At 50.6% G+C, this 27,837-nt stretch overlaps 1 protein-coding gene across 1 annotated transcript in view; it reads left to right on the top strand.

Moving 5' to 3' along the window:
• Nucleotides 1–3,836: 3,836 nt before the first annotated feature.
• Nucleotides 3,837–27,837, top strand: part of LOC132569161 (UV radiation resistance-associated gene protein-like) — a 127,736-nt gene continuing 103,735 nt past the window's right edge. Inside the window, exon 1 of the mRNA XM_060235348.1 lies at nucleotides 3,837–4,061. Coding sequence (XP_060091331.1) covers nucleotides 3,981–4,061 — 81 coding nt within the window. The 5' untranslated portion in view covers nucleotides 3,837–3,980. The remainder of the gene's footprint in view (nucleotides 4,062–27,837) is intronic.

Here is a 27,837-nt window from a genome sequence, read left to right as displayed (position 1 = left end):
CCTCCTGTCTCACGCAGTGGCCAGCCAGTTCCTCTGTAGGGCCTGCAACAGGGTAGAGAGACTGAGGCCTTCCCCTGAGAAGAACCTCAGAGGAGCCCTGCTGGATCAGACCAGTGTGGGTCCATCTAGTCCAGCCTCCTGTCTCACACAGGGGCCAGCCAGTTCCTCTGGAGGGCCAACAACAGGGCAGAGAGGCTGAGGCCTTCATCTGAGAAGAACATCAGAAGAGCCCTGCTGGATCAGACCAGGGAGGGTCCATCTAGTCCAGCCTCCTGTCTCACACAGTGGCCTGCCAGTTCCTCTGGAGGGCCAGCAACAGGGCAGAGAGGCTGAGGCCTTCCCCTGAGAAGAACCTCAGAAGAGCCCTGCTGGATCAGACCAGTGAGGGTCCATCTAGTCCAGCCTCCTGTCTCACACAGTGGCCAACCAGTTCCTCTGAAGGGCCAACAGCAGGCAAAGAGGCCGAGGCCTTCTCCTGAGAAGAACCTCAGAAGAGCCCTGCTGGATCAGATCAGTGAGGGTCCATCTAGCCCAGCCTCCTGTCTCACACAGTGGCCAACCAGTTCCTCTGAAGGGCCAACAGCAGGCAAAGAGGCCGAGGCCTTCTCCTGAGAAGAATCTCAGAAGAGCCCGGCTGGATCAGATCAGTGAGGGTCCATCTAGTCCAGCCTCCTGTCTCACACAGTGGCCAACCAGTTCCTCTGAAGGGCCAACAGCAGGCAAAGAGGCCGAGGCCTTCTCCTGAGAAGAACCTCAGAAGAGCCCGGCTGGATCAGATCAGTGAGGGTCCATCTAGCCCAGCCACCCGTCTCACACAGTGGCCAACCAATTCCTCTGGAGGGCCAATAACAGGGCAGAGAGGCTGAGGCCTTCATAAGAACATCAGAAGAGCCCTGCTGGATCAGACCAGTGGTCCATCCAGTCCAACACTCTGTCTCACACAGTGGCCAGCCAGTTCCTCTGGAGGGCCAACGACAGGGCACAGAGGTTAAGAAGAGCCCTGCTGGATCAGACCAATAGTCCATCTCAGGGCTTTTTTTTTTTAGGACAAATGCACAGGAGCATAGTTCCAGCCGGCTTAGCACCAGGGGGTGTGGCCTAATATGCAAATGAGTTCCTGCTAGGAACTACCCCCAAAAAAGCTCTGGTCCATCTAATCTAGCATCCTGTCTCACAAAGTGGCTAATCAGCTCCTCTGGATGGTGAACAACAGGGCACAGAGGCCGAGACCTTCCCCTGATAACATATGAGCCCTGCTGGATCAGACCAGGGAGGGTCCATCTAGTCCAGCCTCCTGCCTCACAGTGGCCAACCAGTTCTTCTGGAGGGCCAACAACAGGGCAGAGAGCCCGAGGCCTTCCCTTGAGAAGAACATCAGAAGAGTCCTGCTGGATCAGATCAGTGAGGGTCCATCTAGTCCAGCCTCCTGTCTCACACAGTGGCCAACCAGTTCCTCTGAAGGGCCAACAACAGGGCAGAGAGCCCGAGGCCTTCCCCTGAGAAGAACCTCAGAAGAGCCCTGCTGGATCAGAGCAGGGAGGGTCCATCTAGTCCAGCCTCCTGCCTCACACAGTGGCCAACCAGTTCCTCCGGAGAACAAGGGCACAGATGCCAAGGTCTTCCCTAGATGTTGCCTCCTGTCCTGTAAATGGTTGGCTTGTTTTATGTCTCTGTGCTTCATCCTGCATGTGCTTCAATGGGGAGAAGAAAAAGGAGTCCTGCAGTCCTAAGCTCTGCTCACGACCTGAGTTCGATCCCCGGTGGAAGCTGAGTTTTCAGGTAGCCGGCTCAAGGTTGACTCAGCCTTACATCCTTCCGAGGTTGGTGAAATGAGTACCCAGCTTGCTGGGGGGAAAGCGTAGATGACTGGGGAAGGCAATGGCAAACCACCCCGTAAAAAGTCTGCTGTGAAAGCAACGTCACCCCAGAGTCGGAAACAACTGGTGCTTGCACAGGGGACCTTTGCTTTTCTTCTTCACTCTGAATCAGAGACTCAGAATGGTTCACAATCTCCTTTATCTCCTTCCCCCACAACAGACACCCTGTGAGGTGAGTGGGGCTCAGAGGGCTCTCACAGCAGCTGCCCTTTGAAGGACAACTCTGTGAGAGCTACGGCTGACCCAAGGCCATTCCAGCAAATGGAGGAGCGGAGAATCAAACCCGGTACTTCCAGATAAGAGTCCGCGCCCGTAACCACTACACCAAACCAGCTCTCATGGGTTTTTGTTGTTGTTGTTCAGTCGCACAATTGAGTCTGACTCTTTGCGATCCCAGGGGCCATATCACTCCAGGCCCTTCTATCCTCCACCGTCCTCCCAAGATCGCTCAGATTCACGTTACTCGCATCGATAACACTGTCTAACCATCTCATGCTTTGCCTAGGGTTGCCAATCCCCAGGTGGGGGCAGGGGATCCCCCGGTCTGGAGGCCCTCCCCCCGCTTCAGGGTCGTCAGAAAGCAGGAGAAGGGGAGGGAAATGTCTGCTGGGAATTCTATTATTCCCTATGGAGATTTATTCCCATAGAAAATCATGGAGAATTGATCTGCGGTTATCTGGGGCTCTGGGGGGGCTGTTTTTTGGGGTAGAGGCACCAATTTTCAGTATAGCATCTAGTGCCTCTCCCCAAAATATCCCCCCAAGTTTCAAAACGATTGTACCAGGGGGTCCAATTCTATGAGCCCCAAAAGAAGGTGCCCCTATCCTTCATTATTTCCTATGGAAGGAAGGCATTGAAAAGGTGTGCCGTCCCTTTAAATGTGATGGCCAGAACTCCCTTTGGAGTTCAGTTATGCTTGTCACAGCCTTGATCTTGGCTCCACCCCAAAGTCTCCTGTCTCCACCCCCAAAGTCTCCTGTCTCCGCCCCCAAAGTCCCCAGATATTTCTTGAATTGGACTTGGCAACCCTAGCTTTGCCGTCCCCTTCACATATAAATTTGAAATAAACCACAGCTAGAGTTGCCAACTCGAGGTTGGAAAATATGGGGAGATTTTGAGGGTGGAACTTGGGAAGGGTGGGGTTTGGGGGGTGGAGTCTCAGCTTGGTAAAATGCCATACAGTTCACCCTACAAAGCAGCCATTTTCTCTAGGTAAACTGATTCTCTGTCACCTGGAGATTAGCTGCAATAAGGGGAGATCTCCAGCCATCACCTGGAGGTTGCCAACCGTACCCACAGCCTTATGGTCGTCTCCCTCCAATTGCTTAGGAGAACCCGCAAGGCCGGGATGCTCTTGGTTGCTGCCGACGCAATGCATTGTGGGGGATAGCATCCTTGGGCATCTTTGAGCGAGGCCGTCTTCCTCGGTTACCATGGAGACGGGACAACGGCCTCCTCCGCCGCAGCTGTCTCAGGCGCTACTTCTACCACGTGACGTAAACATCCCCCACGTGACACGCTACCTCCCATTCCGTCCCCTCCCCTTTCTCCGGACCCCCGTTGGTTCAACTCTTCGTTTAGAACCCCTCGCCGTCCAATCGGGAGCCCCTCCCGAAAGCATCTCTCCCGCCCTCCGGAAGCGCGCGGACCAACCAGGAGCGAGCTAAGAATTCCCTGTCAGCGGGGCTTTGACACAGGCGCTGTTTGGTGGGGAGGCAGGCTCGCAGGAGAGGCGGGACGGCGGCCCGATTGGCGTGCGCAGGCAACCAATGAAAAAGCGGCGCGAGAGGCCCGAGCCCCGCCTCATGCTAGCCCGAGCCAATCGGCGCGAGGCGTATCTCTGCCTCTCACTCGTTCTGCTCTCTCCTTCCCTCAGTGCGGCTTCATAATATGGCTCCGTGAGGCGACCGCGGCCTCGGCTCCTGTCGACGGTTGAGAGAAGGGGGAGGGCGAAAAAAAAGGGAGAAGAAGAAGAAAAAAAGAGCCGTTGCGCGCCGTGACGTCACCGCCGCCTCCCTTAACCCTTCCGTGCCCGGCGGCCGCGGGCGACGCGGGCTCAATGCGCAGGCGCCAAGGCTGCTCCTGTCGCCGCCACCGGGCAGCATGAGCCAGGCCGCTGCCACCGTCCTGGCCCCGCCAGGCCCCGCCGCCCGCGCCCTGCATGTGGAGCTGCCCTCGCAGCAGGTGGGTCGAGGCCTCCCCTGGCCCTGGAGGAGGAGAGAAGGCCGAGGAAGGGGCGCTCGGGCAGGGGAGGGTTAATGGGCCTGGGGGGGAGGCTGGGGGCAATAAGGGGTTAAGGGGGCAATGGATTTGGGGGCTTCTCCCTGCTGACGAGGGACGCTCTGGGCGCCAAATGGGGCAAACTCTATGGTCTGTCATAGAGGATACGTGGAACGCCTTCCCTAGAGTGTCCTCCCCACCAGTGTTCCATATAAGCTGCAGAGGCTTGTGAGCAAAAATTCTACTTTGTGAGCTGCTGCATAAATTAGTGTGCGCTGGGTTCATCCTTCCTGAGCTAAGACAAAAATGTGCGAGCTGGATTTGGGGGCTTCTCCCTGCTGATGAGGGACGCTCTGGGCGCCAAATGGTGCAAACTCTGTGGTCTGTCATAGAGGATACATGGAAGGTCTTCCCTAGAGTGTCCTCCCCACCAGTGTTCTCTCTAAGCTGCAGAGGCTTGTGAGCAAAAATTCTACTTTGTGAGCTGCTGGCATTAAAGTTGTGAGCTGCTGCATAAATTAGTGTGCGCTGGGTTCATCCTTCCTGAGCTAAGACAAAAATGTGCGAGCTGGATTTGGGGGCTTCTCCCTGTTGAAGAGGGACGCTCTGGGCGCCAAATGGTGCAAACTCTGTGGTCTGTCATAGAGGATACATGGAAGGTCTTCCCTAGAGTGTCCTCCCCACCAGTGTTCCCTCTAAGCTGCAGAGGCTTGTGAGCAAAAATTCTACTTTGTGAGCTGCTGCATAAATTAGTGTGCGCTGGGTTCATCCTTCCTGAGCTAAGACAAAAATGTGCGAGTTGATTTGGGGGCTTCTCCCTGTTGAAGAGGGACGCTCTGGGCGCCAAATGGTGCAAACTCTGTGGTCTGTCATAGAGGATACATGGAAGGTCTTCCCTAGAGTGTCCTCCCCACCAGTGTTCCCTCTAAGCTGCAGAGGCTTGTGAGCAAAAATTCTACTTTGTGAGCTGCTGCATAAATTAGTGTGCGCTGGGTTCATCCTTCCTGAGCTAAGACAAAAATGTGCGAGTTGATTTGGGGGCTTCTCCCTGTTGAAGAGGGACGCTCTGGGCGCCAAATGGTGCAAACTCTGTGGTCTGTCATGGAGGATACATGGAAGGTCTTCCCTAGAGTGTCCTCCCCACCAGTGTTCCCTCTAAGCTGCAGAGTCTTGTGAGCAAAAATTCTGCTTTGTGAGCTGCTGGCATTAAAGTTGTGAGCTGCTGCATAAATTAGTGTGCGCTGGGTTCATCCTTCCTGAGCTAAGACAAAAATGTGCGAGCTGGATTTGGGGGCTTCTCCCTGCTGATGAGGGACGCTCTGGGCACCAAATGGTGCAAACTCTGTGGTCTGTCATAGAGGATACATGGAAGGTCTTCCCTAGAGAGTCCTCCCCACCAATGTTCCCTCTAAGCTGCAGAGGCTTGTGAGCAAAAATTCTACTTTTGAGCTGCTGCATAAATTAGTGTGCTCTGGGGTCATCCTTCCTGAACTAAGACAAAAATGGGTGAGCTGGATTTGGGGACTTCTCCCTGCTGATGAGGGGCGCTCTGGGCGCCAAATGGGGCAAACTCTGTGGTCTGTCATAGAGGATACATGGAAGGTCTTCCCTAGAGAGTCCTCCCCACCAATGTTCCCTCTAAGCTGCAGAGGCTTGTGAGCAAAAATTCTACTTTGTGAGCTGCTGGCATTAAAGTTGTGAGCTGCTGCATAAATTAGTGTGTGCTGGGTTCATCCTTCCTGAACTAAGACAAAAATGGGTGAACTGGATTTGGGGGCTTCTCCCTGCTGATGAGGGACGCTCTGGGAGCCAAATGGTGCAAACTCTGTGGTCTGTCATGGAGGATACATGGAAGGTCTTCCCTAGAGTGTTCTCCCCACCAGTGTTCCCTCTAAGCTGCAGAGGCTTGTGATCAAAAATTCTACTTTGTGAGCTGCTGGCCCTAAAGTTGCGAGCTACTGCATAAATTAGTGTGCTGTTGTGGGGTCATCCTTCCTGAACTAAGACAAAAATGGGTGAGCTGGATTTGGGGGCATCTCCCTGCTGATGAGGGACGCTCTGGGTGCCAAATGGTGCAAACTCTGGTCTGTCATAGAGGATACATTGAAGGTCTTCCCTAGAGAGTCCTCCCCACCAATGTTCCCTCTAAGATTCTACTTTGTGAGCTGCTGCATAAATTAGTGTGCTGTGGGGTCATCCTTCCTGAGCTAAGACAAAAACGTGTGTGAGCTGGAGGCTAAAAATCTGTGAGCTAGCTTACATTAACTTAGCTTAGAGGGAATACTGACCCCTGACCCTTTTAACTGGAGATGCCAGGGATTGAACCAGGGACCTTTTGCATGCCAAGCAGATGCCCTGCCACTGACTAACAGCCCGTCCCCCTGTTATCTCAGGTGTTCAGAAAAGCTGTGTTCTATTTGGGATACTGGAGAGCTGCTGCCAGTTGGAGTAGATAGCACTGAGGCAGGTGGACCAGTAGTCTGACTTCACGTTCCCTGGTATAGCAGAACTGCTGTGTAGCAACAGAAAGGCAGGCTAAAAATCGAATAAATCAAATCGCATCTCTCATTTGGATCTTGACACATTCGTGAACTCACTGGGTGGCCTTAGGCGAGTGACAGTAAGATTACCGGCCTCCTACTTTACAGGGGAATTGCTTGTAAGTAGTACGGCCGGTTAGTCTTTATGAAGATCACTGAATGCCCGGAAGCAGTGGCGGTTATTATTCATTGGAATCTCCCTGGTTATTGTAGACGTCATTTGACTAAAGAACAGAGGTGAGGGAGAAAACGTGCATTGCCCTTAGCCAGTAATGGATTAATAGTTCTTGTTAAGAGAACTAGGGCAGGAGGTAAGAGAATGTAGTTATTCCTCAGGAGTCTGGTCTAGACATTGGTTTTGGCAGGGCTATTTTTGTAGCAGGAGCTCCTTTGCATATTAGGCTACATTCCCCCTGATGTAGCTAGTCCTCTTAAGAGCTTACAGCAGGGGTGGCCAAACTGTGGCTCGGGAGCCACATGTGAACATAAGAACATAAGAGAAGCCATGTTGGATCAGGCCAACGGCCCATCAAGTCCAACACTCTGTGTCACACAGTGGCAAAAAATGTTATATACACACATACACTGTGGCTAATAGCCACTGATGGACCTGTGCTCCATATTTTTATCTAAACCCCTCTTGAAGGTGGCTATACTTGTGGCCGCCACCACCTCCTGTGGCAGTGAATTCCACATGTTAATCACCCTTTGGGTGAAGAAGTACTTCCTTTTATCCGTCTTAACCTGTCTGCTCAGCAATTTCATCGAATGCCCACGAGTTCTTGTATTGTGAGAAAGGGAGAAAAGTACTTCTTTCTCTACTTTCTCCATTCCATGCATTATCTTGTAAACCTCTCTCATGTCACCCCGCAGTCGACGTTTCTCCAAGCTAAAGAGTCCCAAGCGTTTCAACCTTTCTTCATAGGGAAAGTGCTCCAGCCCTTTAATCATTCTAGTTGCCCTTCTCTGTGGCTCTTTTACAGATATTGGTGGCTCTTGAAGCCCACCCCCTACACCATCGGCTGGCTTGGAGAAGGAATCTCTCTCTTTAAATCACTTCTCCAGCAGGTGGCTTGGAGAATGCATTTCAAGTTAAAGTTGTTTTCTTTCCACCTCTCCCTTACTCCTCCCTCCTTCCGTCCGTCCATCTCACAGCTCTCAAGCATCTGATGTTCACGTCTTGCGGCTTTCAAACATCTGATGTTCATTTTATGCGGCTCTTACATTAAGCAACTTTGGCCATCCCTGGCTTACTGGGCTCTCCTTACAGGGCCTACTGTAAGCTGTTGGAGGATTGGCTACATTGGGGGAGGGAGGTTGTAGCCTAATATGCAAAGGAGTTCCTGCTGCAAAAAAAAGCCCTGGATTTGGTTAAGGAATAATTCTCTGCCAAAATGCATGGAATGGCCAGAGCCTCATTACTTAAAATGGACGACGCACTACTTAAAATGGACTACTTTTCTTCCTTGTGTTTTCGATAAGGGAGAAGACCGTATCGGTTGTTCTTGATCTTTTCCCATGACACACTCACTGATGCACAAGGAAGCGCTGACTAGACCTTGGCTCAGCCTGCACTCGGATACCTTTCCAGGTAGCCGGTAGAGTGTATTGTTCTGTGTCTGGGATCGATAGCCGTCCCACCATGCTTTGCTTTCTTCCAAGGGAAGCTTATGCTTTGCTTAGAAGTAGGCTGCGATAATGCCTACCTGTATGCAAAGACTGCTGGAGAGGAATTCTTTAATTGCAAATAGGGTTGTCAGGTGCTTCCAGCTGCTGGTGTGGAGTGGAGAGGGAGGAAGGGATGCCAGTTCCAGGTTGTGGAACTCCTGAGAGCCAGTTTGGTGTAGTGGTTAAGTGTGCAGACTCTTCTCTGGGAGAACTGGGTTTGATTCCCCACTCCTCCACTTGCACCTGCTGGATTGACCTTGGGCCAGCCATAGCTCTCTTATCTGGGAGAACCGGGTTCGATTCCCCCCACTTCACCACTTGCGGCTGCTGGAATGGCCTTGGGTCAGCCAGAGCTCTCTTATCTGGGAGAACTGGGTTTGATTCCCCACTCCTCCACTGGCAGCTGCTGGAATGGCCTTGGGTCACCCAGAGCTCTCTTATCTGGGAGAACCAGGTTTGATTCCCCACTCCTCCGCTTGCACCTGCTGGAGTGACCTTGGGTCAGCGAGAGCTCTCTTATCTGGGAGAACCGGGTTTGATTCCCCACTCCTCCACTTGCAGCTGCTGGAATGGCCTTGGGTCAGCCATAGCTCTCGTAGGAGTTGTCCTTGAAAGGGCAGCTGCTGTGAGAGCTCTCTCGGCCCCACTTACTTCATGGGGTGTCTGTTATGGGGGGAGAAGGTAAAAGGAAATTGTGAGCAGCTCTGAGACTCGGAGATTCAGAGTATAGGGCGGGATATAAATCCAATATTATCATCTTTTTCTATATTTGTTTCCTTTGATTATGAACAAGACATGGCTGGACTCTGAGATTTTGGGGGTCTCTAACAGTTAATTGTTCTGAAAAAGATTCTTGTTTGGGCAGTGCACATTCTCTCACCGTCCTTATTAGTTCAGTTCCCCCCCATAGATCCATAGCATTGGAAGGGGGCCTAAAGGCCATCTAGTCCAACCTCTTGCTCAATGCAGGATCAGCCTAGAGCAGAGGTGGCCCAACTGTGTCATGGGAGCCACATGTGGCTCTTTCACACATATTGTGTGGCTCTTGAAGACCCCCTCCTGCCCTACAGGCCAGCTTGGAGAAGGCATTTGTCTCTTTAAATCATTTCTGTAAGCCAAGCCAGCCAGCAGTTTGGGGAATGCATTTAGAGTTGCTTTCTTTCCACCTCTCTCTCCCTCCCCTGACCTATTTGCCTGCCTGCCTTCTTTGCAGCTCTCAAACATCAGGTGTTCATGTCTTGAGTCTCTGACACATCTGGCATTTATTCTGCGTGGCTCTTACGTTAAGCAAGTTCGGCCCCCCCTGGCCTTGACAGGTGTTCCTCCTGCTGCTGCTTGAAGACTGCCAGGGGGAGGAGCTCACCACCTCCCTAGGCAGCCCATTCCACTGGTGTGATCTGTCCTCACTGTCATTCCGCCCCCCTAATATCTGGCCAGTCCCTTTCCACCCACAATTTAAATCCATTATCACGAGTCCTGTCCTTTGCTGCCAATAGGCAGTGACCCCCAACCTTTTTGGCACCAGGGACTGGTTTTGTGGAAGACAATTTTTCCATGGACCAGTGGAGGTGGGGGTGCTGGTGGTTTTGCCTACCCCAGGCTGCCCCTGCACCCCATCCCTGCCCCCCCCCCATGCGGGTCTTTTGATGAGGAGTAGGTGAAGGTCTCTGCCTCACTCTGCGGCCCGGTTGCTAACAGGCCACAGACTGGGACCGGTCCACAGCCCAGGGGTGGCCAAACTTGCTTAACATAAGAGCCACATAGAATAAACGTCAGACGTTTGAGAGCCGAAAGACATGAACGTCAGATGCTTGAGAGCCACAAGACGAGGGAGGGAGGGAAACCGATGGGGAAAGGAGGAGGAAGGGAGAGGTTGAAAGAAAACAGCTTTAACTTTAAATACATTCTCCAAGGTGGCTGACGGGGCAGTGAGGGCTTTGAGAGCCACAAATTATGTACGGAAGAGCCACATGTGACTCCCGAGCCACAGTTTGGCCACCCCGATCCAGTTTGATTTTGGGGCGAAAGTCACAACGCCTTTGTTTTTGATGGCGAGCGAGTTCATTGTTCTTCCATTGGACTTTCCTCCCTCCGTGTCTCTTATCCTTTCCTCCCCACCCCCTTGTTTACTTGGCTGCTGCGTCGCTGGATGACTTCTGTTGGCCCCGGCTTTTGCAACCTCATGAAGCCTTTTTTTGGACAGGCGGGCCGAAGATTAAGCAAAACTGTGCTTCTGTGGATGGGCTGTCTAAATATAGCATAATACGTTTAATATGTCAGTGTTTACAGCTTCGCAGCTTGCAGCGTCTCCTCGCTTTGCTCTTTGTTGCGTTCCATGCGAGCTGGAAGGCCTCGATAATCGATGCAGGCTGAATTTCTCAGCACAGCTCTTTGACATGTGTTCAGTTGGCAAGCCGCAGTCGTTTTCCTTTGTAGTCTTTTTTTAAAAAAAATTTTTTTTTGAAACATGTTCTGTGAAAAGTGAGTGCTGGAAACCACTGGCAGTTTCTCATCCCATTGTCTGCTTGCTGGTGCTGGGCTTTTCCTTTGTGCGCAAGTCCTGGGTTTGTAGCCCCGGTTGTTGGATTGTAACCTGGTGGTACGTGCACCGTTCACAGCTGCATGTTTTTAAGAGAAAGTGCAGCCACTATGCTTCCTGTCCCACTTTCCCCATTGATTCTCTCTTCCTTCCTCCCCTGCCTCTTCAGAAACCCCAACTTCAGTTCTGCTTTGTTGCTGGGGGCTGTATTTCAAAGCCTAAATTAGCAGTTATCCTGAAAAAAAGGTAAAGGTAGTCCCTTGTGCAAGCACCAGTCATTTTTGACTCTGCGGTGACATTGATTTCACGTTTTCATGGCAGACTTTTTACGGGGTGGTTTGTCATTGCCTTCCCCAGTCCTCTACACTTCCCCCCCAGCAAGCTGGGCGCTCATTTGACCGACCTCGGAAGGATGGAAGGCTGAGTCAACCTGAGCTGGCTACCTGAACCAGCTTCCTCCGGGATCAAACTCAGGCCGTCAGCAGAGAGTTCAGACTGCAGTACTGCAGCTTTAGCACTCTGTGCCATGGGGCTCTTAAAGGTAAAGGTAGTCCCCTGTGCAAGCCAGTTTGGGAAGAGCCAGTTTGGTGTAGTGGTTAAGTGTGTGGACTCTTATCTGGGAGAACGGGGTTTGATTCCCCACTCCTCCACTTGCACCTGCTGGAATGGCCCTGGGTCAGCCAGAGCTCTGGCAGAAGTTGTCCTTGAAAGGGTAGCTGCTGTGAGAGCCCTCTCCAGCCCCACCCAGCTCACAGGGTGTCTGTTGTGGGGGGGGGGGAAGGTAAAGGAGATTGTGAGCCGCTCTGAGATTCTTCGGAGTGGAGGGCGGGATATAAATCCAATATCATCTTCTTCTTCAAGCACCAGTTGTTTTTGACTCTAGGGTGATGTTTTTTTCACGGCAGACTTTTTACAGGGTGGTTTGTCATTGCCTTCCCCAGTCATCTACACTTTCCCCCCAGCAAGCTGGGTGCTCCTTTTACTGACCTCGGAAGGATGGAAGGCTGAGTCAACCTGGAGCCAGCTACCTGAACCAGCTTCCGCTGGGATCAAACTTGGGTCGTGAGCAGAGGGCTCCGACGGCACTACTGCAGCTTTACCGCTCTGCCCCCCTCCCCCAATGTAATCTTTTGTGCATTAGAACTGCTTCTTCCGATGTAACGAGTGCACCCTTACAAGACAAACATTTTATGTAGAGGTTTTGAAAAATAATAATAGATCAAGGGGCTGCAAAGTGCAGGAAGTCAAAGGTTAAATGTAATAATTGAAAATTCAGATCTAGTAAGTTGTCTCTTTGTAGAGAGCCAGTTTGGTGTAGTGGTTAAGTGTGCGGACTCTTATCTGGGAGAACCAGGTTTGATTCCCCACTCCTCCACTTGCAGCTGCTGGAATGGCCTTGGGTCAGCCAGAGCTCTCTTATCTGGGAGAACCGGGTTTGATTCCCCACTCCTCCACTTGCAGCTGCTGGAATGGCCTTGGGTCAGCCATAGCTCTGGCAGAGGTTGTCCTTGAAAGGGCAGCTGCTGTTAGAGTCCTCTCAGCCCCACCCACCTCACAGGGCGTCTGTTGTGGGGGAGGGAGATAAAGGAGATTGTGAGCCGCTCTGAGACTCTTGAGTGGAGAGCGGGATATCAATCCAATGTGTTTTTCTTGATTGGTTAAACTAAGCTGGTATTTTTTTTTTATTTTCTTGATTGATTAAACTGAGCTAGTTAATAACAGTACAGGGTGGGAACTTCCAGGTTTTGTTAAAATATTAAAAAAGTCATAGTGACTTTTTGACATAGTTCCTGTTTGACACTTTTGGGCAGGGATTCTTGAATCTCTTCGTGAAGCAATTTAGCAGCTTCATGCTGGAGCCTTCCTTTGAAATACTTCTCAGGAATAACTGTGACTTTTTGGTCAAAATCAGAGGATCCAGATAGATGGAGAACGTTCCTCTGTTGATTTCCAAAGGCCGCAGCTTTTAAGGCTAGTTTTGTGTCATTTGTTCTTGTATGTAGGCAGTGAGCTCTTTGTTCTATACAGGGATGGCCAAACTGGCTCTTTCACATGTGTGGCTCTCAAAGCCCCCACTGGGGAGGGACGGTGGCTCAGTGGTAGAGCATCTGCTTGGGAAGCAGAAGGTCCCAGGTTCAATCCCCAGCATCTCCAAAAAAGGGTCCAGGCAAATAGGTGTGAAAAACCTCAGCTTGTGACCCTGGACAGCTGCTGCCAGTCTGAGAAGACAATACTGACTTTGATGGACCCAGGGTCTGATTCAGTATAAGGCAGCTTCATATGTTCATATGTCCTGTTGGCCTGCTTGGAGAAGGCATTTTTTCCTCTTTAAATCACTTCCCCAAGCCAAGCCAGCTGGCTGCTTGAAGAATGCATTTACAGTTAAAGTTGCTTTCTTTCTACCTCTCCCTCCTCCCTCCATCTATTGCTCCCTCCCTCATCTTGCATCTCTCCAACATCTGATGTTCATGTCTTGTGGCTCTCAGACATCTGACTTTCATGTTTTGTGGTTCTCAGATGTTTATTCTATGTTTGTTCTGATGTTTATTCTATGTGGCTCTTGCATTAAGCAAGTTTGGCCACCCCTGTTCTATACAGAGCTCTGGGGGGGGGGGGGGGTAGTTAATATTGATGCCTGATGGCATCTATATCACTGGAGGATAAGTATAGGTGCAGTCCTTGTGGCCTGACAAGTCAAGTGTAATTTGTAGCTGCATAGCTGGGCTTTCCTTTCATTCCTGGCATTGCTAGTGTTCTTGGTAATCCCCTGTGAGCAGATATTTCTGTTGCACTCTGTGGCAGTTGTATGCAAGGGGCCTCCTTCAAGAAGGAACTGAATTTGGAGGAGGTGTAGTTCAGTGGTAGAGCATCTGCTTGGCATGCAGAAGATCCCAGGTTCAGTCCCCGGCATCTCCAGTTAAAAAGACAGGCAGCAGGCGATGGGAAAGACCTCAGCCTGAGACCCTGGAGAGACATACAGTTGAGCTGTAGCTCAGTGGTAGAGCATCTGCTTGGTAAGCAGAAGGTCCCAGGTTCAATCCCTGGCATCTCCAGTTAAAAGGACCAGGGAGTAGGCGATGGGAAAGACCTCAGCCTGAGACCCTGGAGAGACATACAGTGGGGCTGTAGCTCAGTGGTAGAGCATCTGCTTGGTAAGCAGAAGGTCCCAGGTTCAATCCCCAGCATCTTCAGTTAAAGGACCAGGCAGTAAGCGATGGGAAAGACCTCAGCCTGAGACCCTGGAGAGACATACAGTGGGGCTGTAGCTCAGTGGTAGAGCATCTGCTTGGGAAGCAGAAGGTCCCAGGTTCAATCCCTGGCATCTCCAGTTAAAAGGACCAGGGAGTAGGCGATGGGAAAGACCTCAGCCTGAGACCCTGAAGAGACATACAGTGGGGCTGTAGCTCAGTGGTAGAGCATCTGCTTGGCATGCAGAAGATCCCAGGTTCAATCCCCAGCATCTCCAGTTAAAAAGGCCAGGCAACAGGCGATGTGAAAGAACTCTGCCCTGGGCCATCGGAGAGCGGCTGCCTGTCTGAGTAGACAATACTGACCTTGATGGACTGATGGTCTGATTCAGTAGAAGGCAGTTTGGTGTGTCTCAAGTGCATACCAGTGCATTTTTCAGTTAGTATTCTGGCCCTCCCGCTGTACAGCTGGTTTTCTGCGTGGGGTGGATTTCAGGCTGGATTCCCAGAGGCTGATGCCTGGTTCTGCTGAAACTGCAGTTGGAAATAGTTTGCTCTTTGAATGTACGAAGCTGATTGTATGAAGAGCCAATGTGGTGTAGTGGTTAAGTGTGCGGACTCTTATCAGGGAGAACTGGGTTTGAGTCCCCATTCCTCCACTTGCAGCTGCTGGAAGAGCCTTGGGTCAGCCATAGCTCTCTTATCTGGGAGAACTGGGTTTGATTCCCCACTCCTCCACTTGCAGCTGTTGAAATGGCCTTGGGTTAGCCATAGCTATCGCAGTGAGAGCCCTCTCAGCCCCACCTACCTCACAGGGTGTCTGTTGTGGAGGGAGAAGAGATAGGAGATTGTAAGTCGCTCTGAGTCTCTGATTCAGAGATAAGGGCGGGGTACTAATCTGCAGGTGTCTTCTTCTACTGAATCAGACACTTTCAAAGTCAGCATTCTCTGCTCAGACTGGCAGCTGCTCTCCAAGCTCTCAGACTGAGGTTTTTGACATCACCTGTTGTCTGGTCCTTTTAAAGTGGAGATGCTGGGGATTGAGCCTGCGTCTTTCTGCTTACAAAGAGAATAGACACACAGAGCTCCTCATGCTGAATAAGACTAGTGGTCCATCATGTTTTCTGTTTGTTTTCTGTGGCCCCGGAAGGTAGGATCAGAACCAACGGGCTGAAATTAAATCAGGAGAATATCTGGCTCAACATTAGGAAGAATTTCCTGACCATCAGAGCAATTCCTCAGTGGAACAGGCTTATTTTTTATTTTATTTATTCTATTTTATTCGATTTATATCCCGCCCTACCCCACCGAGGCGGGCTCAGGGCGGCTCACAGCATAAAAAGCTAACAAAATCAATTTAAAATACATTAATAATACATTAATAATTATAATTATACAATAAAATACATAAAATACATATGGGCTTCTTGGGGAGGTGGTGTGCTCTCCTCCCTTGGAGGTTTTTAAGCAGAGGCTAGATGGCCATCTGACAGCAATGAAGATCCTGTGAATTTAAGGGGAGGTATCTGTGAGTTTAGAGCAATTCCTCAGTGGAACAGGCTTCTTGGGGAGGTGGTGGGCTCTCCTCCCTTGGAGGTTTTTAAGCAGAGGCTAGATGGTCACTTGTCAGCAATGTGGATCCTTTCCAACTCTGTGATTCTATGATTGTAATCTGCCTCTCAGGAGTGTTGTGAGGATAAATTGAAGAAGAGAGGTACATATGTACCTTCAGGTTCTATTTTGTTTTAACAATTTATTAATAACACATGGTTACAATATTTAATTAACTTTTCTTATACTAAACCATATGATATTTCACCCCCCCTCCCTCCAATATTGACTTCCCCAAAGTTATTAATTTCCAGTTAATTCTAAAGGTACCACTAATCTATCAAAATGTAATACTTTTGATTAATACTAATACTAAAAAATTGTCCAATGTCTTTTTACGTTCCACTCTTTCTCCATATATCCTTTGAATTTCTTCCACTCCTTTTTGAATAAGTCTAAGTCATAGTCTCTTAAAGTTTTAGCTAATTTATCCATCTCACTCCACGATAAAACTTTCACAATCCAATCCCGTTTCTCTGGTATTATTCCTTGTTTCCAAAGCTGTGCATACAATGTCCTAGCAGCTGAGAGCAAATACCAGATTAAAGTCCTGTCTTCCTTGGGAAATTTTTCTAATTGTAATCCAAGCAAAAAAGTCTCTGCAGTTTTCTTGAAGTCGTAACCCAACATTTTGGAGATTTCTTGTTGTATCATCTTCCAATACTCCTTTGCTTTTTCACAAGTCCACCACATATGAAAGAAAGAACCTGTACCTTCAGGTTCTAGATCAAGGGTGGCCAAATTGTGGTTCAGTACCACATGCGGCTCTTCCACACATACTGTGTGGCTCTTGAAGCCCCCCCCCCCCTCACTGGCTAGCTTGAAGGCATTTCTCTCTTTAAATCACTTTACCAAGCCCCCTTCCTCCCTCCCCTGACCTCCCTCCATTCCCTCCTTCCTTCCTTCCCTCCCTCCTTCCCTCCCCACATCTGATGTTCATGTCTCGTGGCTCTCAAAACCTCTGATGTTCATTCTATGCGGTTCTCATGTTAAGCAAGTTTGGCCCCCCTGTTCTAGAATCAAATCCAGTAGCACCTTAGAGGCCAACAAAATTTTTATTGGTGGGGTGGGGTAAGCTTTCAAGACACAAAACTGCCCACATGAAATATCTGGCACCTTTGCCTCTTGAAAACCTATACCCTCAAACTCTTGCTGGTCTCAGAAGCACATCTGGACTGGATTCTGGCTTTTCTGCATTCAACCGACTTCACCACCCTTTGAAAGCACCTTTAGATTCTGACACCCTGCCCTCAATCGGTGTTTGAAAGAGAACCTGCGTGCTTTTCCTCTCCCTTTCTCCAGTTCCCAAAAGAATGTGTTAACTGTGTTTTCCCGTGCCAGTCCACAGTAACTTCTGAACCGGAGCAGGAGTCAGACTTTGATATACAGTTCTGTGCTCGGTTGTCAGTAGGCCGCTTAGCGGAACAAATTAGACTTCCAGTCGGGACGCATTCCTCTTGGAAGGATTTAAGCAAAAATGCAGGCTTAACGTTGGAGGCTGTCACACTGCAGTCAGTTGATCTCTCCCAAGCTGCCGTGCCGAGGGCTGAGGTCTGGTCGACAAGTATGCCGAGCTGTCTGGCTTGGAAACGAGGAAAGCCCCATGCGCATCGAAGGGAGGGGCTGTGACTCAGTGGAAGAGCCTCTGCTCAACGTGCAGAAGGCCCCAGGTTCAATCCCTGGCACCTCCAGTTAGGCAGGAGGGGTGTGTGCAAGACCTGACAGCCTGGGAAGCTGCTGCCAGTTGCAGTAGACAATACTGATGGTGATGGACCAAGGGTCTGATTAGGTATCAGGCTGGGGCGGCCAGACTTGCTTAATGTAAGAGCCACATAGAATAAACGTCAGATGTTTGAGAGCCGCAGGACATGAATGAGCCAGATATTCGAAGGCAGGAAGGCAACAAGATGGGGGAGGGAGGCAGAGACGGAAAGAAAGCAACTTTAAGTGCGTTCTCCAAGCTGCATTACCAAAAAGCCACCAGCCTATAGAAAGGCGGCTTGACTTTGAGAAGTGATTTAAAGAGAGACATGTTTTCTTGGAGAGCCAGTTTGGTATAGTGGTTAAGTGCACAGACTCTTATCTGGGAGAACGGGGTTTGATTCCCCCACTCCTCCACTTGCAGCTGCTGGAATGGCCTTGGGTCAGCCATAGCTCTCTTATCTGGGAGAACCGGGTTTGATTCCCCACTCCTCCACTTGCAGCTGCTGGAATGGCCTTGGGTCAGACATAGCTCTCTTATCTGGGAGAACCGGGTTTGGTTCCTCACTCCTCCACTTGCAGCTGCTGGAATGGCCCTGGGTCAGCCATAGCTCTCTTATCTGGGAGAACCGGGTTTGATACCCCACTCCTCCACTTGCAGCTGCTGGAATGGCCTTGGGTCAGCCATAGCTCTCTTATCTGGGAGAACCGGGCTTGATTCCCCACTCCTCCACTTGCAGCTGCTGGAATGGCCTTGGGTCAGCCAGAGCTCTCTTATCTGGGAGAACCGGGTTTGATTCCCCACTCCTCCACTTGCAGCTGCTGGAATGGCCTTGGGTCAGCCATAGCTCTCTTATCTGGGAGAACCGGGTTTGATTCCCCACTCCTCCACTTGCAGCTGCTGGAATGGCCTTTGGTCAGCCATAGCTCTCTTATCTGGGAGAACCGGGTTTGATTCCCCACTCCTCCACTTGCAGCTGCTGGAATGGCCTTGGGTCAGCCAGAGCTCTCTTATCTGGGAGAACCGGGTTTGATTTCACTCTCCTCCACTTGCAGCTGCTGGAATGGCCTTGGGTCAGCCAGAGCGCTCTTATCTGGGAGAACCCGGTTTGATTCCTCACTCTTCCACTTGCAGCTGCTGGAATGGCCTTGGGTCAGCCAGAGCTTATCACAGGAGTTGTCCTTGAAAGGGCAGCTGCTGTGAGAGCCCTCTCAGCCCCACCCACCTCACAGGGTGTCTGTTGTGGGGGGGAGATTTTAAGCATCTCTGAGTCTCTGATACAGAGAGAAGGGCGGGGTATAAATCTGCAGTTCTCCTCCTCCTCCTCCAAGCCTACCAGTGGCGCAGTGGAAGGCTTTGAGAAAGAGCCACATGTGGCTCCCGTGCTGCAGTTTGGCCACCCCTGGTATGAGTTATGTTCATGTTGTTGGGCATGATGGAAGTCTGAGTATGAAATGGACACACAGCCGGTATTGCCAAAGGAGAGGGGCTGAGGCACTGTAGGAAAAGCATCTGTTTGGCATGCAGAAGGTCCCCAGTTCAGTCCCCGGCATTTCCAGTGACAATGAGTAAGTAGTAGATGGTGTGAAAGACCTCTGCCCGCCTGAGTAGCCAATATTGACCTTGGTGGAACAAAGATCTGATTTGGTACAAGGCAGCTTTGTGTGTGTTTGTGGCTGGTTTCTTTTTAGTTCTGGTGGGAGTTACTGGGGTTTTGTCGCTTTTCTGTGCAGCTCTCCCAGGTGGCAGGGTGATGGTGGTTTTGGGATGATATCTGAAGAAGTGTGCGTGCGCCCAAAAGCTTATACCTTGAATAACATGGAATTCACTGCCACAGGAGGTAGTGGCAGCTGCATGCATGGATGGCTTCAAGAGGGGATTGGATCAACATCTGGAGCAGAGGTCTATCGGTGATTCTCTGTCTGGGGCAGTGATGCTCTATATTTTTGGTGCTTGGGGGGGCAACAGTGGGAGGGTTTCTAGTGAGAGTCAGTTTGGTGTGAGAGCCAGTTTGGTGTAGCGGATAAGGGTGCAGACTCTTATATGGGAGAACCAGGTTTGATTCCCCACTCCTCCACTTGCAGCTGTTGGAATGGCCTTGGGTCAGCCTGAGCTCTCTTATCTGGGAGAACCGGGTTTGATTCCCCACTCCTCCACTTGCAGCTGCTGGAATGGCCTTGGGTCTGCCATAGCTCTCGCAGAGCTGTCCTTGAAAGGGAAGCTTCTGGGAGAGCTCTCTCAGCCTCACCTACCTCACAGGGTGTCTGTTGTGGTGGTGGTGGTGGGACAGATAAAGGAGATTGTGAGCCACTCTGAGATTCAGAATATAGGAAAAAAGGAAAAGGAAAGGTCCCCTGCACAAGCACCAGTTCACGACATTTTCACGGCAGACGTTTTACGGGGTGGTTTGCCATTGCTTTCCCCAGTCATCTACACTTTCCCCTCAGCAAGCTGGGTACTCATTTTACCGACCTCGGAAGGATGGAAGGCCGAGTCAAACTCGAGCCGGCTACCTGAAAACCCAGCTTCCGCCGGGGATCGAACTCGGATCATGAGCAGAGCTTAGTACTGCAGTACTGCAGCTTTAACACTCTGCACCACGGGGCTCTTTCCTCAGAGTATAGAGCAGGATATAAATCCAGTATCTTCTTCTTCTAAAGCAAGCAATGGGGTTTAGTATTCATGGATATAATCACAGTGCGGGGTTAGTACATCATTTACGCACAAAGGCAACAACATGATAATAACAGATCCTTAATGAGCAAGGATAATAATACCAGCAAAATAACAGCAGTGCCATCTCAAGATGTGATGGACTATTGTGTGGCACTGCTGGCCTGTTTTACTACTGTGTGGGGCTGGCCCACTCAGTCTCTGCACATTTCCCATGGCCAGTTGCCACAGATGGCAGTGACTACTGAATTCGTGAACACCTTTTAAGAAGGATAAAGACAAACTGGAACGGGTCCAGAGGACGATGACAAAGATGGTGAGGGGTATGGAGACCAAGTCCTATGAGGAAAGGTTGAAGGAGCTGGGGATGTTTCGCCTGGAGAGGAGGCGGCTGAGAGGTGATAGGATCACCATCTTCAAGGACTTGAAGGGCTGTCATATAGAGGATGAGGGGTCTGGAGACCGTCCTATGAGGAAAGGTTGAAGGAGCTGGGGATGTTTAGCCTGGAGAGGAGGCGGCTGAGAGGTGATAGGATCACCATCTTCAAGGACTTGAAGGGCTCTCCTATAGAGGATGAGGGGTCTGGAGACCGTCCTATGAGGAAAGGTTGAAGGAGCTGGGGATGTTTAGCCTGGAGAGGAGGCGGCTGAGAGGTGATAGGATCACCATCTTCAAGGACTTGAAGGGCTGTCATATAGAGGATGAGGGGTCTGGAGACCAAGTCCTATGAGGAACGGCTGAAGGAGCTGGGGATGTTTAGCCTGGAGAGGAGACGGCTGAGAGGTGATAGGATCACCATCTTCAAGGACTTGAAGGGCTGTCCTATAGAGGATGAGGGGTCTGGAGACCGTCCTATGAGGAAAGGTTGAAGGAGCTGGGGATGTTTAGCCTGGAGAGGAGGCAGCTGAGAGGTGATAGGATCACCATCTTCAAGGACTTGAAGGGCTGTCCTGTAGAGGATGAGGGGTCTGGAGACCAAGTCCTATGAAGAAAGGTAGAAGGAGCTGGGGATGTTTAGCCTGGAGAGGAGGCAGCTGAGAGGTGATAGGATCACCATCTTCAAGGACTTGAAGGGCTGTCATATAGAGGATGGTGTGGAATTGTTTTGTGTGGCCCCTGAAGGTAGGACCAGAACCAGTGGGTTGCAATTAAATCAGAAGAGTTTCCGGCTCAACATTCCTGACCGTTAGAGCGATTCCTCAGTGGAACAGGCTTCCTCGGGAGGTGGTGGGCTCTCCTTCCTTGGAGGTTTTTAAACAGAGGCTGGATGGCCATGTGACAGCAATGAGGGTCCTGTGAATTTAGGAGGAGGTATTGCGAGTTTCCTGCATTGTGCAGGGGGTGGGACTAGATGACCCTGGAGGTCCATTCCAACTCTATGATTCTATGTGAGCACATGGAAGGGCCTAATAGTGAATCAGACCCTTGGTCCATCAAAGTCAGTATTGTCTCAGCAGGGCTGTAGGGTCTCTGATGCGTGTCTTTCATACCACCTGCAGCCTGCGCTGGCCTGATCTCATCAGATCTCGGAAGCCAAGCCAGGTCGGCCCTGCTTAGAGCTTGGATGGGAGACCACCAAGGAAGTCTGGGGCTTGCTACGCAGAGGAAGACAGTGGCATACCACCTCCAAATGCTTCTTGCCCATGGGGTTGCTATAAGTGAGTTGCGGCTTGATGCGCTTTCCTCCGCCGTCCTGCCGCATCCGTTAAACCGGAGATGGCGGGGATTGAACCTTGGGACCTTCCACACGACAAACAGATACTCTACCAACGAGCCATGGCCTTTCCCTGGAGGCAGGGGCTTAATCATCCTGCGTCTCGTGCGTTATTGTCGGAAGCGTGGGTTGCGGGAAGCCAGTTGCACAGATTTGCTGGGCCTCCAGCTTTACGGGGAGTATTCCCTGCGCTGCCAAATCGCGCACAATATTGTGATAGGTTGGCTTCAAAGCCAGCTGGAGCAGCCAAGCTGTTTTGAGATCTGGGGGGGTTCGGTCTTAAGAGTTTTGGAGTCGGAGTGGCGTCTTGTGTCAGTCATTCAGCGGAACAGAATGCAAGCCCGTGTGGATTGTTGGTAGTGTGTCGGGGTCGTTTCCCCCGTTTTCTAGGGCAAGGTCAAGTTTTCACATTGCACGAAGTCCCCTTTTCCCGTCGCCGTGTCGTATGCCAGTTTTCCTTCAGAGCATGTATGCCTTTGCCTTGTATAAACAGGGGGGAAATTGTGTCGGTCTGCAAAGTCACTCTTGCAGCTGTGGAATGTACATGTCCCTTTCGTTCTAAGTTCTGTTTTAACAGGAAAACAGATTGCGTTCTGAACTGGCCGCTGGTGGTTGAACGTTGGCCAGTTTACTTGCTTAATTCCTTGTTCCTGTATGTCGATTTAGACTCCTAGCAAGCTAGGAGATCGGAAGAAGGGTTGTGGAGATGTCTAAGGTGCAGCTGTGCTTGGCGTGCAGCCTGTGGGCTTTCAGGGGATGCCAGAAGGAGAACTGCACACTGCTGCAGACAACAGAGCGAGACGGTGGTTTGGTTCACCAGTTTTCGTTGTGTGTCGCTAATGCTGTTATCTTTAGACTGTGCCTCTGCTTTCAGGGACTTGCCAGTTCCAAACCTCACCTCTGCTATGAACTCATTAAATGACATTAACAAGCCACTGCTGGCACCGCTCTCCCACTACGAGCTGCGCTATGGGCGTGAGACTCCCCCACCCCCCAGGCAAGTCTCCCTGCCTTCTGCCCTCCTGCGGCTGAAGAAGGAAACTGGCCCGCCAGCTTCAGAATTGAGAAGGAGACAGCAGCTCTGGCACCCGGGTCCTTCTTCCTTCCCCAGACTAGATCTCTGCGCTCTCTGCCTGCCTGGTTTGAGCTCACTCTGTTGCTGCCTCCCTGGCCCGGTGGAGAGCCAGTTTGGTGTAGTGGTTAAGTGTGTGGACTCTAATCTGGGGTAACTGGGTTTGATTCCCCTCTCCTCCACTTGCAGCTGCTGGAATGGCCTTGGGTCAGCCAGATCTCTCTTATCTGGGAGAACCGGGTTTGATTCCCCACTCCTCCACTTGTAGCTGCTGGAATGGCCTTGGGTTAGCCATAGCTCTCTTATCTGGGGTAACTGGGTTTGATTCCCCCACTCCTCCACTTGCAGCTGCTGGAATGGCCTTGGGTCAGCCAGAGCTCTCTTATCTGGAGAACTGGGTTTGATTCCTGCCTCCTCCACATGCAGCTGCTGGAATGGCCTTGGGTCAGCCAGAGCTCTCTTATCTGGGAGAACCGGGTTTGATTCCCCACTCCTCCACTTGCAGCTGCTGGAATGGCCTTGGGTCAGCCAGAGCGCTCGTATCTGGGAGAACCGGGTTTGATTCCCCACTCCTCCACTTGCAGCTGCTGGAATGGCCTTGGGTCAGCCAGAGCTCTCTTATCTGGGAGAACTGGGTTTGATTCCCCACTCCTCCACTTGCACATGCTGGAATGGCCTTGGGACAGCCAGATCTCTCTTATCTGGGAGAACTGGGTTTGATTCCCCACTCCTCTCTTGCAGCTGCTGGAATGGCCTTGGGACAGCCATAGCTCTCTTATCTGGGAGAACTGGGTTTGATTCCCCACTCCTCCACTTGCAGCTGCTGGAATGGGCTTGAGTCAGCCAGAGCTCTCTTCTCTGGGAGAACCGGGTTTGATTCCCCACTCCTCCACTTGCAGCTGCTGGAATGGCCTTGGGTCAGCCAGAGCTCTCTTATCTGGGAGAACCGGGTTTGATTCCCCACTCCTCCACTTGCAGCTGCTGGAATGGCCTTGGGTCAGCCAGAGCTCTCTTATCTGGGAGAACCGGGTTTGATTCCCCACTCCTCCACTTGCAGCTGCTGGAATGGTCTTGGGTCAGCCAGAGCTCTCTTATCTGGGAGAACCGGGTTTGATTCCCCACTCCTCCACTTGCAGCTGCTGGAATGGCCTTGGGTCAGCCAGAGCTCTCTTATCTGGGAGAACCGGGTTTGATTCCCCACTCCTCTACTTGCAGCTTCTGGAACGGCCTTGGGTCAGCCATAGCTCTCTTATCTGGGAGAACTGGGTTTGATTCTCCCCTCCTCCACTTGCACTTACTGGAATCTCCTTGGGTCAGCCAGAGCTCTTATCTGGGAGAACTGGGTTTGATTCCCCCCTCCTCCACTTGCAGCTGCTGGAATGGCCTTGGGTCAGCCAGAGCTCTCTTATCTGGGAGAACCGGGTTTGATTCCCCACTCCTCCACTTGCAGCTGCTGGAATGGCCTTGGGTCAGCCAGAGCGCTCGTATCTGGGAGAACCGGGTTTGATTCCCCACTCCTCCACTTGCAGCTGCTGGAATGGCCTTGGGTCAGCCAGAGCTCTCTTATCTGGGAGAACTGGGTTTGATTCCCCACTCCTCCACTTGCACATGCTGGAATGGCCTTGGGACAGCCAGATCTCTCTTATCTGGGAGAACTGGGTTTGATTCCCCACTCCTCTCTTGCAGCTGCTGGAATGGCCTTGGGACAGCCATAGCTCTCTTATCTGGGAGAACTGGGTTTGATTCCCCACTCCTCCACTTGCAGCTGCTGGAATGGGCTTGAGTCAGCCAGAGCTCTCTTCTCTGGGAGAACCGGGTTTGATTCCCCACTCCTCCACTTGCAGCTGCTGGAATGGCCTTGGGTCAGCCAGAGCTCTCTTATCTGGGAGAACCGGGTTTGATTCCCCACTCCTCCACTTGCAGCTGCTGGAATGGCCTTGGGTCAGCCAGAGCTCTCTTATCTGGGAGAACCGGGTTTGATTCCCCACTCCTCCACTTGCAGCTGCTGGAATGGTCTTGGGTCAGCCAGAGCTCTCTTCTCTGGGAGAACCGGGTTTGATTCCCCACTCCTCCACTTGCAGCTGCTGGAATGGCCTTGGGTCAGCCAGAGCTCTCTTATCTGGGAGAACCGGGTTTGATTCCCCACTCCTCTACTTGCAGCTTCTGGAACGGCCTTGGGTCAGCCATAGCTCTCTTATCTGGGAGAACTGGGTTTGATTCTCCCCTCCTCCACTTGCACTTGCTGGAATCTCCTTGGGTCAGCCAGAGCTCTTATCTGGGAGAACTGGGTTTGATTCCCCCCTCCTCCACTTGCAGCTGCTGGAATGGCCTTGGGTCAGCCATAGCTCTCTTATCTGGGAGAACCGGGTTTGATTCCCCACTCCTCCACTTGCACCTGCTGGAATGGCCTTGGGTCAGTCAGAGCTCTCGCAGGAGTTGTCCTTGAAAGGGCAGCTGCTGTGAGAGCCCTCTCACCCCCACCCACCTCACAGGTTGTCGGTTGGGTGGAGGTGAATGCAGCTAGCCACTGTTAGAAACAGAATGCTGGGTTAAAGGGATCTTTGGATTGATGGAGCCATGTGATTCTTAAGTTCTTTTATGCGCTTGGAAGCTATCCATCAGTTGTGCTTGGTTTTTTTTTTCTTGTTTACTCATAGATAATTTGTATAGGAACAGAACGAGGCCAGTAGCTTGCTGTTACAGGCAAACTTGTTCCATTTTTTTTTTTAAGTTTGCTTTTGTACAGGCTGCCGATTGGACAGCCGGTTTGCTAGAAGCTGTTGTGGTGTTTGATTTGCAAGCACTCCACACAAGTACGTGCTCACCTCAGACCAGTTCAGTGAACTTGATAGTTCTGCAGGGTCTAGAATGACTCAAACTTGGACTTTGGCCACCCCTGGTCTAGCTCAAACTTGCTTAATGTAAGAGCCACATAGAATAAATGTCAGATGCTAGAGAGCCACAAGACTTGAACAGCAGATGTTCAAGAGCTGCAAGGAAGGAAAGAAGGCAAATAGATAAAGGGGAGGGAGGTGAAGGTGGAAAGAAAGCAACTTTAATTTTAAATGCATTTTCCAAGCCACCCGCTGGTTTGGCTTGGAAAAGCGATTTAAAGAGAGAAATGCCTTTTTCAAGTTAGCCAACGGGGCAGTGGGGGCTTCAAGAACCACACAATATGTGTGAAAGAGCTACATGTGACTCTTGAGCCACAGTTTGGCCACTCCTGAGCTTGAGAGACTTCATGCTTTGTTGGTCAAATATGACATAAGAACATAAGAGAAGCCATGTTGGATCAGACCAATGGCCCATCCAGTCCAACACTCTGTCACACAGGGCCAAAAAAATTATACACACACACACACACACACACACACTGTGGCTAATAGCCACTGATGGACCTCTGCTCCATATTTTTATCTAACCCCCTCTTGAAGGTGGCTATGCTTGTGGCCGCTGCCACCTCCTGTGGCAGTGAATTCCACATGTTAATCACCCTTTGGGTGAAGAAGTACTTCCTTTTATCCGTTTTAACCTGTCTGCTCAGCAATTTTGTCGAATGCCCACGAGTTCTTGTATTGTGAGAAAGGGAGAAAAGGACTTCTTTCTCTATTTTCTCCATCCCATGCATTATTTTGTAAACCTCTATCATGTTACCCTGCAGTCGACGTTTCTCCAAGCTAAAGAGCCCCAAGCGTTTCAACCTTTCTTCATAGGGAAAGTGTTCCAGCCCTTTAATCATTCTAGTTGCCCTTTTCTGGACTTTCTCCAATGAGTCTTGTCTGGGTACTAGAAGTGCTTAAAATGTCTAAAGTGACAACTTAATTGTGCTCTTTTTAACGAATTTATATATTTGCGGTATTTATCATCCGCCTTTCTCTCTGGGAGTCGAGGCAGATTACACAGAACGAGTCAATACAATTAACAGCATGGACCATTGAACCAGCTGTGCAGTAAGGTAGGATTTGGGTTGTGGAAGAACCAGAAGTCTAGAAAACAAAACTGAAGCAAAGCATAAATATTAATATGACACATTCAGTGATGCAAAATCACATTGAAGGAACCTACTTACTTCAAGCAATAAGGTAGTAATAATTGACCGCAGTCTCTAATCTAACTTTGTGAATCATTGTGTGCAGTGCAAGTCTCATTACCTGTGCAGAAAAGCCCTCTTGAATAATTCAGTTTTGCATAGTTCATTGAAAGCCAGAAGAGCCAGGAGCCTTCCTGACCTCCTTGGGCAGTCTGTTCCTCAAGGTGGGGGCCAGAACAGAGAAGGCACCATGTTGGGCAGTTGTGGGGTTTGCTTGCTTGCAGGATGGCGAAGTCCCACACTTTTGCTTTGTCAATAGGTGCTGCATTAGTGGCATTCAGTCACGTAGGACGATGCTCTGTTTCTCCATGGGAAATTTCCTTCCCCACGTTTGTAAATATAGTCTCTGCTCAGCTGTACTAGAGAGGGCTGTTCAGCTGTCAGTCAGTTGTGATATAGGGCAGGGGTGGGCAGGCTGTGGCTCTTTCTCACATATTGTGTGGCTCTCAAAGCCCCCATCGCCCTATCAGCTGGCTTGGAGAAGGCATTTGTCTCTTTAAATCACTTCTTCAAAGCCAAGCCAGCTGGCAGCTTGGAGAAGGCATTTAAAGTTAAGTTACTTTCTTTCCACCTCTCTCTCCACCTTCCTGCTTGCCTGCCTGCTTGCCTGCCTGTCTGTTTTCGATGCCTGTCTGCCTGTCTGCTTTCGATGTTCATGTCTTGCTGCTCTCAGACATCTGATGTTTATTCTGTGTGGCTCTTACGTTAAGCAAGTTTGGCCATCCCTGACAGTAGACCAGCTAGATTGGAACTCAGTAGCTAGATTGGAACTCAGTATTTTCAGGGTATAAGGTTTCAAGAGTTAAAGAAGGGTGGCTTGACTCTCAAAAACCTATACCCTTGGAAATCTTGTTGGTCTCTAAGGTGCTATTGAATGTGAATTTAGGTGTGTTTGTGTGCGTTTTAAATAACAATTTTTATTGGGTTCCAACAGTACAAACA

Source organism: Heteronotia binoei, chromosome 3, assembly GCF_032191835.1.
Source record: "Heteronotia binoei isolate CCM8104 ecotype False Entrance Well chromosome 3, APGP_CSIRO_Hbin_v1, whole genome shotgun sequence".
NCBI classification, from domain to species: domain Eukaryota; kingdom Metazoa; phylum Chordata; class Lepidosauria; order Squamata; family Gekkonidae; genus Heteronotia; species Heteronotia binoei.
The sequence above is the reverse complement of the archived record's forward strand: the minus strand, read 5'-3'. Positions and strand labels throughout refer to the sequence as shown.